Source organism: Sinocyclocheilus anshuiensis, unplaced genomic scaffold, assembly GCF_001515605.1.
Source record: "Sinocyclocheilus anshuiensis isolate Anshui unplaced genomic scaffold, SAMN03320099.WGS_v1.1 scaffold208, whole genome shotgun sequence".
NCBI lineage: Eukaryota > Metazoa > Chordata > Actinopteri > Cypriniformes > Cyprinidae > Sinocyclocheilus > Sinocyclocheilus anshuiensis.
The window spans coordinates 1,026,604-1,038,370 of NW_015557186.1; the positions used below are offsets into that span (position 1 = coordinate 1,026,604).

The following is an 11,767-nucleotide window of genomic DNA, read 5'->3' on the forward strand; positions in this document are numbered from 1 at the left end:
ACACACTCACTCACTCACTCACTCACTCACTCACTCACTCACACACACACACACACATCTGCAGTAACATCAGTCTGTTAAAGCTAATGTATGTGACACCACCAATATAATACCTGCAAAACTGCATGAAGAGCTGTGTGATTGTTCCTGGTTTGCGTCTGCATCACTGATCTGAGCAAAATGAGAGGCACGTGTAAGAGAAGAAGAAGTGTTGAGTGTGAGAAAGAGGAAGAGGAAGGAGCGCTGAGACAGGAAAACATTCGAGTTTATAGGAGAACGTACACACACACACACACTCACTCACACACACCACTATAGGATGTGTTTCATGGTTTAGGAGTTTGTTTTTTGTTTTTGTTTTGCATTCTTATGATTTTAGTAATTGTTAGTTAGAGTTGTATTTTCACTTTTTTTATATCAAATATCTATTATGATTACAGAATTTTTAGTACGTTTTATTTTGATTGCTCTTATTTGGAAATTATTTATTTATTTTACTTTTACATTCTTACGATTTTAGTCTGTTTTGATTGTTTTAATGTGAAATGTATTATTTAACATTTTTATGATATCAGTTTTACATTTTTATGATTTTAATCAATTAAGTAAGTGCTATATTTCAATTTTTTATTTTAAAAATGTTTATTTTAATTTTAAATTTTTTATCAACTCCCAAACCGTCAGGGGTTCACAAACCCTTATACTAGACGGCTTTGCTTAAATCATTAGTGCATTTGTGTTTTAGCTGCTGTTCATGAAGTCCAAACCAAATTTCCCGTTGCAGGAAAGTATATTCAATTCACAAGCATTATCCAGCAACACTGAGCTTCACATGAGCACATCTTCGCCTGCTCATCATCATGTGAACGGTCCAGTAAAAACGAAAAAGTTGATATCGTTGAAAATGTGCATTCTCTTCAGAAAGCTGCAAGTGATCTGAAGTTTGTGTGCAGCGCCTGTAAAATCCTCATGTTTGGCAGCAGCAGGAGTATGAGTTTAGATGACAAATGCATGTGTAGTTGCTCTGTTACGGGCCAGTCGCTGCTCCTCTGGTCTGTCACAGCTCAAATGAGCCGAAAGCTGCTAAAAATCAGCGAGACAGACGTTTGCCGTGACACATGCACACTTTAGTGACAGAGGAAATGGGCCAATTAAGGACAGCTTGCTCAGACCCTGCATGGGGTTAATATTCGACTCCCGTAATTAAAAATAAATTACACTTTTCCTGGATAACTATTCAAACTGTCTCTGTGTTTCTGACGTGCTGCAGACTCTCTCCGTTTTTTCGTTTCCAATTCCGCAACATCTGGTGCAGTGATTTCTGCACCGTCCTCAGCACAGATTGATTTCGCTTGCAGAATACGGCAGCAGCTTTTGTGCGTGCTTTCGAACGCTTTCTCGTGTGCTGTTCTGGAAACGGAGGTGCTTTGCTGTTGTTTGGAGGTTTTGCATCGAAATTTAGATGCATGCTTGTGTCATTGTTTCATATGCAATTACAATCGTTTCCTAATTCAGTAAATGTTCTTAACTCTGTGAAGCCTGAAATGGGAAATTATAGCCAGAAAAATCTGTTTTTTTTTTTAAATGGAACAGTTTATTGAAAAAAGTTGCATGTGTTTTTGTTGAGTATCATATTTGATGCATTAGGTTTTTATGGCTCATACAGTCATAATTATGAGATAAAGTCAAAATTATGACTGTCATAATTTTCAACTCAAAATGTAATACCATAATACCATAACAACTCATAATACCAAGTCATTATGAGATAAAAAGTTTAAATTATGACATACTGAATCAAAACTATGATATGGATAGTCATAACTATGACACAATAAGTCACTTTGAGATACAAAAGTCATAATTATGACACACTAAGTCATCATTTTTTAGATAATATAAAAAATGACATACTAAGTCATGATTATAAAATAAAAAGTTTAAATTATGACATGAAGTCATACTTTTGAGATAAGTCGTAATTATGAGATAATGGTCAAAACTATGAGATAGAAAGTCAAAATTATGACATAAAAAAGTCAGTGTTTGGATAAAAAATCTAAACTAACATACTAATAGTTATAGTTATGAGATAAAAAGTTGATATTATGACACACACTAAGTCAAAATGTAGAGATAAAAAGTCAATAATGAGATTACAAGTCATTATGACACACCAAGTCATAATTTTGAGGAAAAAGTCATAATAATGGCTTAAATAGTCAGAAAAGCTTTTGAAATAGAATTTTTTTAATAAAAGGAATGGTATATAGATAAAACAGTTTACATATGTGTTTTTTTCTTGAGTATCATATTTGATCCTTCAGGCTTTTCTGGCTCATATAGTCTGATACAGTGAGAATATGAAGAAAAAATATATTTCAGATTATTCAGAGACTCAAACTGAACAAAAATATGAATTTGCTGCAGATGCTGATATTTATATGATGTTATTCTGATGCTTGTGATGTATATCAACGAGATCTTTATTACAGTAGAGCAGATGCTGACATAAAATGATATAAATCTCAGTCGTCACTCTATATCTCCAATAATCTGTCTCAGTAAGATAAGATTGAAATGATCCAAACATATAATGCAGTGATTGAGAGATGAAGAAATAACCGTGAGATGTTCTGGAGGCTTGTGAAGATCATTCCTCCGCTGAGGAACAGTGAAAGTAAAGCTTCTGGAAACAAACGCTCCTCAAAAGATCCTGAGGATCAGATTTGAGACTCTAAAACATGATTGATGGAGAAGCTGATATTTATATGATGGAATTCTGATGCTTGTGATGTATATCAACGAGATCTTTATAACAGTAGAGCAGATACTGACATAAAATGATATAAATATCAGCGGTCGCTCTATATCTCCAATAATCTGTCTCAGTAAGATGAGATTGAAATGCTCCAAACAGGAATTACACTGAAAGAGCTTCGACTGAATAAAACACTCGAAACTCTCGATCAGAGACAGAAGACATGCAGGAGATCGAGTGTGAAACAGCAGAGTTTGATCATGTTGATCATTTAGAGGCCTTGAGTATCAAATATGATACTGTATGATGTATAGGGTTAATATGATCCTGTATTTATTTAGTTTTCTGTTGTCTTCTCTCTCCGGACAGGAGAGTACATAAAGACGTGGAGGCCGCGCTATTTCTTGCTGAAGAGTGACGGTACGTTTATCGGATATAAGGAGCGTCCGCAGGACGTGGATCAGCTGGAGACGCCGTTAAACAACTTCTCCGTGGCATGCATGTGTGAATGAATGCAGCTTGAAACTGAATGGAAGAATAGCGTAATACTTACTGCATAATGTGCATTGTGTAAACTACATATTACTTTATAAAAACAGGATGTGAACAGCAATAATTAACATGGATATTATTACATTTTTATGACAGGCAGTATGTGGTGTGCTATCATTGTCACAGTGCATGTTTACTTCAGCTAATGGCATGCAATTTCTTAAATAAATGCAGTTAAGTTATTTTTGTAAACAAAATTTAGTGTAAGACAAAGTCTTATTTTTTGACAGACAAAAAAAGTGATATGGAACCTTTTTATTTCCGGAATGGAATAAAAAAAACTTTTTTTAGCTGACGATTCTGACATTTTTCTTGCAATTCTGAGAAGAAACGCCTGAATTCTGAAATAAAAGTCTGAATTGTGAAATATAAACTCACAATTCTGATAATAAAAGAAGAATTCTGAGATATAAACTTGCAATTGTGAGAAAAAAAGTTTGCATTTTGAGATATAAACTCAGAAAAAGGTAAAACGTTTGAGATTAAAAGTCTCAATTACCTTTTTATTTTTTTATTCCATGGCAGAAATAAGCTTTCAAATTGCATTTTTTTTTTTTAAATTCAGGTTAATTTGCAAAATTTTAAGTAGTTTTTTGCACCTTCTAAAGTATTTATTTTTATGAAACTGATACATAATACACCAAAATCAGACCAAAGTTTTAACACATCTTCATTAGATGGAAATGAGAAGAGACAATTAAATATATTGTAAAAATAAAACTGATTGCACTCTATTTCATGCATGCTTAAGTTAAATATATAATTTCAGGTTAATTTGCAACATGGGTAGGTCGTTTTTATTTATAAAGATTTAAAAAAAAAAATCATATTAGACATTTTGTTCGATAAATGACGCTTTAAATGAGTTAAAATCAATGCATTATTTGGATATTAGACTACAGCTGCAGCAAAGATTTAACATCCCTAATAGACAGAAATGAGCGACAATGAAATATATTTTAAATAAAAAACTGATTGCAGTCTATTTAATGCATGCTTAATTTAAGTATAGAATTTCAGGTTCATTTGTGACATGGTAGGTAGTTTTTATTTCTATAAAAATGTATTTATAAAATTAATGCATATAATGCATATTTTGTTTGATAAATTAAACTTTAAATGAGTTAAAAACAATGCATTATTTAGATATTACAGTATTGTTATATTTTATGAACGCTTTATTTAAGTGTATACTTTCAGGTCGTTTTTTTTAATAAAATGAATGCATATTAGACATTTTGTTTGATAAATAACACTTTAAATAAGTTAAAAACAATTTGGATATTCAACTAAAGTTGCGGCAAAGTTTTAACATCTTTAATAGACAGAAATGAAAAGCAACAATTAAATATATTGTAAATATAAAACTGATTGCAGTGTGTTTCATGCATGCTAAAGTTAAATATATAATTTCAGGTTAATTTGCAACACGGTTGGTGTTTTTTTAAATAAACTATTAAAACAAATGAATGCATATTAGACATTTAGTTTGATAAATGACACTTCAAAGAGTTAAAAATGCGTTATATGGATACAAGACTAAAGCTGCGTCAAAGTTTTCTTAAATAGACGGAAACGAAAAGCGACAATAAATATAGTGTAAACATAAAACCGATCGCTGTGTATTTTCGTGCATGCTTAATTTAATATATGATGCATGACTGGACTTGATGATATTCTTCTACTAGTTCCTCCATCTGACCTCCATCAACTCAAACAGTTTTCTGCTTCCTCGAGGGACGTGCAAAGCATATTAAACGCATCCGGGCCGTCTCCTCCAGTCGCACCTCAGCAGAATTCAGTGAAGAAGCCCCGCCATCGCTGCGAAAACTGTTGAGATGATTGAACAGACTAATTAGACAGCCATAATGTTTGTTCAAGAGAACGCTTCCTCCCTGACACTTGTGAAATATAGTGGTTATTAAGTGGCTGATCCTCATTATTTATCTCGCCGCTGATGGAGGCTCGGGTTGAAGCGTTGGATCTCAGTGGTGGTCTCACCCGGGTCCTCCATCTCGTCGACAGGCCTCTTACATGACACATGTCTCCTCCACGCTGTCTCTGCGACATATGTTTGCGGGAAAGAGCTGGCAGAATCGCTGCTGGATATTGGAGGCGATTGTGCTTTGTGGCGCTGAAAGCGTAAGTTTTCCTCTTTGAGTGAGCACTTTTGAGGGCAGAGAACAGAGACGCTGCTTATTTCGGCAGCAAGTTCGAGGTTTTAACAACTGATGGCATTCCCGTTTGAATCGCAGAGGCATCCGTGTGTGAAAGGAAAGCAGAAGCGGGATATATTGATTGTCAATATCAGATTGGCCGCATGAAGTTTGCAACAACTTTTTAGATGTCAAACTTCTTTTCTAACCTCGCAAAACACCCTTGTGAGCAAATGCTAGGAGTAAACAACATTATTACTTTATTACACACAGTATTCATGTAGATTATTATGCAAAGTGACAGAAAATTCTGAAAGAAATCTCAAATCAGCATATTAGAATGATTTCTGAAGATCATGTGACACTGAAGACTGGAGTAATGATACTGAAAATACAGCTGCGCATCACAGAAATAAATTACAGTTTAACATATATTGACATAAAAACCTGCAATTTTAAATTGTAATAATATTTGACTATTTTTAATGTGTTTTTGATCTAATAAATGCTGCCTTGGTGAGCAGAAGAGGCTTCTTTTAAAAACAATTTAAAAAAATCATAATTATTCCAAACTTTTGACTGGCAGTGTATAATCAACATTTTTATTTATTTATTTTTTTTTTTTTTAAGATGAATGCATTTGGCCATTGAATCAAATCTTGCTGTTTTTCTGACGTCTTCTGCCATGAGCTTTGCATTTTTAAGATTATGTCAAGCTAAAAATAGTTTTAAAAAATCGTTTTAAATATGGTTCTGGAAAAGTAGACTTTATTTTTGTTAACAAAAACTAAAACCATTAAAAAAAAAAACATTTTTGGTACTTGAAACAAAATAAACATTAACAGAAATAAAATATAATATTAAAATAAAAAAATAAAACTTGATTTATTTCAGCTAGTTTCCTAGAAACATTTCTCATTTTCATTTAGTTTAAGTTGAAGTACTAAAATAACTCAAACTGAATCTAATAAATAAAAAAATATACAGACATACAAAAAAAATTTTATATATATGACAAAAACACAACACAATTACTAAAACTGTAACAAAAATTAAAGTGAATTTTTTGTTACAGAAAATATAAAAATAAAATTCAAAATATTTAAAAAAAAATTTGCATCTCGCCAGCCTTTTAGATATAAAACTTAATTTCTAACATTGCAAAATAATCTCGTGAGCAAACGTTAAGACTACATAACATTTTCATTTATTATTATTACACACAATATTTATGTCGATTATTGAAAGAAAATTTGAATAATTGTCAGTGTGCAAAATTTATGCAGGCGTTTAATTAACGTGCTAATTTTAGATGTTTAGTTTTAGATGGACATCATTCATTCATTCATTCATTCATTCATTCAAAAAGGCCTTTAGAAAGCCTCACGTTTGTTTCCATCGCACTCATTCTGAGGAGCCAGTTGAAATTATGTTTTGTGGCATGCTGTCAATAGGTTTTAGCTTCTGTTTTCATTCAGATTTTCTCTTTTAAAGTGCATCATATATTGAATCTTGTATGAGGTTTGCATGTGAGTGTGTGCGGAGTGAAGCGCAGTGCACCTGTTCGCCGCTCCCTACTGAGTGTGTGTAATGTAGTGCTGGAGAAACTCTCAGATAAAGATAAATGATTGCTGCCGTCATTTCTCTCGCTGTCCGTGTCTCTGGTGTGGTTTTCCCCGGATGTCACACACGCACTCACACCTGCATACCTGCTCCTTATTTACTGTATGAAGTGCTCTGACATTCAGTTTAATTTACAGAGAAACTAGTGTGCAAGTATATATATATATATATATATATACACATTTAAATAAGTAAAAATATATATTTGAAAAAATCATGTATTTGTTGAACAATTGTATAAAAATATTGGATTTTCTTGAATTTAATATAATTAATCTGATTAAAATAAAATAAATATAATTCAAACAAAAAATAGTAAAAGCAAAAAAATAAAATAAAATAATATATAAATGTATGCACATTTAAATAAATATAGAAAAATAATAAATAAAAATAAACTAGACTGAAATAAATTAGTTGTAGGTGTACTGTTGTTTAGTAAAATCAGATAAATGCTACTAAATATTTTCATTAGCTTACGATAATATCCAAGCTACTTATAAAGGATTATCACAAGCAGTTTGTCATAAAAGCCAATAATATCTGCAGTGCAAAATGCAGAGAAGAGACGTTAGTTTGCATGTTTGTGTTGTTGTGTAGAGAGGAATGGACCAAAGCCATCCAGACCGTGTCCGACAGTCTGCAGAAACAAGAGGAGGAGATGATGGACGCGTCTCCAGAACACATGGACATGGAGATGTTTCTGACCAAACCTCGACTCAAAGTGGTACAAACACACTGCTTATATCTTCACAGACTCTATTCTTTATGATATAGTAATATTAAGCTCCTGCAGGTGTTTGTTGACCGCTGGTGTGTGTTTCAGACTATGCATGACTTCGAATACCTCAAACTGCTGGGAAAAGGCACTTTTGGGAAGGTGATTTTGGTGAAGGAGAAAGCAACGGGAAAATATTACGCCATGAAAATCCTCAAGAAAGAAGTGATTGTAGCCAAAGTGAGTGCAAAGATAAGAAACATTAGTGTTTCTGACATTATTTTGAGTGCTGTTTTGTCTGCAATGGTCTTAAAGATCTTCTAAACATCTTTTTCAGTGCTTGATAAAGCAATAAGCCCCGTGAAGCCGTGGTTTACAGTGAATTTATAACAGCTAAGGTGCGTTGTGGAGTGCCTAAAACCCCCTTAGCTGTTATAAATTCACTGTAAACCATGGCTTCACGGGGCTTATTGCTTTTATAAAACGGTTATTCCATATACGCAGTACGGTTTCACAAAATAAAACAGAGCAAATAAAGTGTAATGATATTAATAAAAACAGTATTGTTCCACCAAACAATGTAGCTCCTCGGAATCCGTTGTGGTTGCAACAAAGTGGTTGCCAAGCAACACACAAATGTAAACAAAGGTGTGTTACTTTGTAGAGTAATTTACAACAGCTTAGAACGCGGCTCAGCCAATCAGAATCAAGCACCAGAACTCTCTGTTTTATAATCATTATTTTATTGACAAATGGAAACACATTTCTCCTGAAATAGTGTTTAAAGTTATATGTATGTAGTTTTTGCATGATCTGTGTCTGAAATGCGGTCTAAGCCTCATTAAAGCATCAAATGTTAAAAAATAATACAATACAGACATACAAATAAAAAGTGCAGACATACTTGACTGATAAAACTACTGTATATATTAGGGCTGCACGATAAATCGCATGCTATATTTAATGCACATCTTGTCAGAAAGCCGGTTCTGTAATCAGCGGTAAATCTCCATCACGTGCGGGCTTTCACATTGAGCAGCATTAACTACACAGAGCCGTTGTTCACTGACGAGCTGCGCAAAAAATCGCGCGAATATGAACGTGGTTTTGCGCAGCTCGTCAGTGAACAAAGCCCTAGTATATATATATATATTTAACTTTTCTTCCGTGTTTTAATTTTAACAGTAAACCTCTGTTGTGCAACACTTTGTTTGGTAAAAATAAAAGGAATTGTTAAGTTTAATTTGTTTATATTTTAAAAGATTAATGAAATTGTTCGTTTTTTTATGCATTCATTTGATTACCACCGTTTTTTGATAATACATTTGTATTAAATCATCAATCCAGAAAAATTTAATTTCTGGAAACATAAAACTTTTCATAGGGCCATTCATTGTAAAAATGTTAATAAGTTATAAAATTGTTAAAGTTATATGAATTAAATTGATTAGACATGCTTTTTAATTATTATTAAAATTTAATTAAGCCATTAAAACAAAATCCAGAAAAATTTACATGGAAAACATAGAATATGGGGAAAATAAAACAGAATTTGGGGGAAAAAAATAATAAAATTATAAATATTTCATGATTTCAATTAATTAGACATGCTTTTTGATTGCTAAAATTTAATTTAGCCAGTGGTTAAACTAAGATGAAAAATTAAAATGGAAATAGAAAAAAAGGAAAAAATAAAAATAAAACAGGAAAAAAAAAATCATATTTCAGAGGGCTCTTATTTTTTTAACTCAACAAAATTGTTGTAAAATTTTATAAGTTTCATGATTTCAATTAATTAGACATGCTTTTGGAATACTAACATTTAATTGAACCATTAAAATGGAAAAAAATTAATTAAAAATGAAAAAAAAAAAAAAAACAGAATCCAAAATATTTTAAAATTTCGAAAAAATTAAACAGACTTTGGAAAAAAATCAAATGCATTTCATAGTGCCCTAAAAATGTTTATTTTGTTAAACTTTTAACCGATTGTTGTTAAATTGCATACGTTTCATGATTTCAATTCAATTTTTTGATTAATAGCTAAAATAGCTCAAATGAAATGAACCCAGAAAAATAAAAACTCATATAAATAATATTTACATAAGATTGAATTTAATACCTAAATAAAATTGACATAAGACACTATGCAGGGCCTATTTTTTATTTATTTATTTTTTTAAATAAAACTTAAGTTTATATCATAATTTTGATGCACTATTCAGAGTGGAAGAAAAGAGTTATGCAGTAAATGTTCAGAAGATGTTTAAGTATGTAGTATGTAGAAGTGGAGTTTGTATTGCTGTCACATGTTTGAGAATGAGTGGCTGTGTGTGGCGTGTGTTTCAGGATGAAGTGGCTCACACACTCGCAGAGAACCGTGTGCTGCAGAACTCCAAACACCCCTTCCTCACGGTGAGACCCTCCTCATCATCAAGAAACATTTATTATTATTATTATTATGTTGAAAACAGCTGAGTAGAATTTTTTCAGGATTCACAGATGAATAGAAAGATCACAAGAACAGCATTTATCTGAAATAGAAATCTTTTGTAACATTATAAATGTCTTTATCATCACTTTTGATCAATTTAAAGCATCCTTGCTAAATAAAAGTATTAATTTCTATAATTTATTTCCCAATTATTATTATTTTTTAAATACACTGACTCCAAGCTTTTGAATGGTATAGTGTATAATGTTACAAAAGCTTTTTATTTCAGATAAATGCTGATCTCTGGCTCTTTCTATTCATCAAAGAATCCTGAAAAAATTTACTCAACTGTTTTAAATATTAATAATAATAATAATAAGTGTTTCTTGAGCAGCAAATCAAATAAATGCAGGCTTGGTGAGCAGAAGAGACTTCTTTAAAACACAAAAAATCTTACAGTTTAAAAACTTTTGACTGGTAGTGTATATATATATAAATATGTAATTATTTGTTATCATGTTTATTTAATGCATGGTTGTTTGTGTTTGTTTAGGGTCTGAAATACTCTTTCCAGACCCACGACCGCTTGTGTTTCGTCATGGAGTACGCAAACGGAGGAGAGGTGAGGATCTCATCAGACGAGCTGGTTTACAGTGATCTGATGCTTTAATCGCTCCCGCACTCCTTTCTCCCGCAGCTTTTCTTCCACTTGTCTCGGGATCGGGTTTTCTCGGAGGATCGTGCACGTTTCTATGGAGCTGAGATCGTGTCTGCGCTGGATTACCTGCATTCAGAGCGAAACGTGGTCTACAGGGACCTGAAGGTCAGGATCTCATCTGTATATCTGCTGTGACTCCTCTAAAGCATCATTCAGTCATTAATAAACCATCTATTATTACGGGAGTCGCTTATGGATGAGTCTCACAAAAACACGTGCAGGTCATGTTTTACACAGTTCAGCACATTTTCCACCCAAACTGCAGCGTCAATCTGCACTTTTTAATTTTTGACAAAAAATGACTATAATAATTAAATTGCTGTAAATTAAAGACAAACAACAAAGATTACTATGATGTATTACTACTTTACATTTTAAGCTTTTTTTAATGCATTATAATGAGATTTGTTTGCATTACAGTATATGCATAGATATACAAAATATATTGATATAATAAAGGATTTTAATAAATAATAATAATATATTAATTTATAAATAATTTTTATATATTTATTTTTATAATTATAACTATTTATGTGTGTATTATTTGAAATATCAGTAAGACTTTTGATTTTAAAAAAATATATATTTTTAAATAAAAATAATTACGTTCATATTCCAAGTAATATAGTGCATTAATTTAATGTCCTGATCACACGATAAAATTTGATAAAATCAAATGAGAAGAAATTGTGTTTTAATTAACTTGTGAAGTACAAGTATGCATCATAAAATAAAAATAAAACAAAAACTATAATATAAATAAAATTTAATATAAATTATAATATAATCAAATAAAATGTAA

The 11,767-nt window shown here is 31.7% G+C and overlaps 1 protein-coding gene and 1 long non-coding RNA gene across 2 annotated transcripts in view; both read left to right on the plus strand.

The window, feature by feature from the left end:
• LOC107678754 (uncharacterized) overlaps positions 1-3,252 on the plus strand; it is a 27,832-nt gene extending 24,580 nt beyond the window's left edge. Inside the window, exon 3 of the long non-coding RNA XR_001632966.1 lies at positions 3,131-3,252. This is a non-coding gene — a long non-coding RNA (uncharacterized LOC107678754). The remainder of the gene's footprint in view (positions 1-3,130) is intronic.
• A 4,249-nt stretch (positions 3,253-7,501) lies between these two features.
• The window catches only part of LOC107678753 (RAC-alpha serine/threonine-protein kinase-like), a 20,163-nt gene continuing 15,897 nt past the window's right edge, over positions 7,502-11,767 (plus strand). The window contains exons 1-5 of the mRNA XM_016474132.1: positions 7,502-7,819; positions 7,919-8,050; positions 10,160-10,225; positions 10,798-10,866; positions 10,942-11,067. Coding sequence (XP_016329618.1) covers positions 7,673-7,819; positions 7,919-8,050; positions 10,160-10,225; positions 10,798-10,866; positions 10,942-11,067 — 540 coding nt within the window. The 5' untranslated portion in view covers positions 7,502-7,672. The remainder of the gene's footprint in view (positions 7,820-7,918; positions 8,051-10,159; positions 10,226-10,797; positions 10,867-10,941; positions 11,068-11,767) is intronic.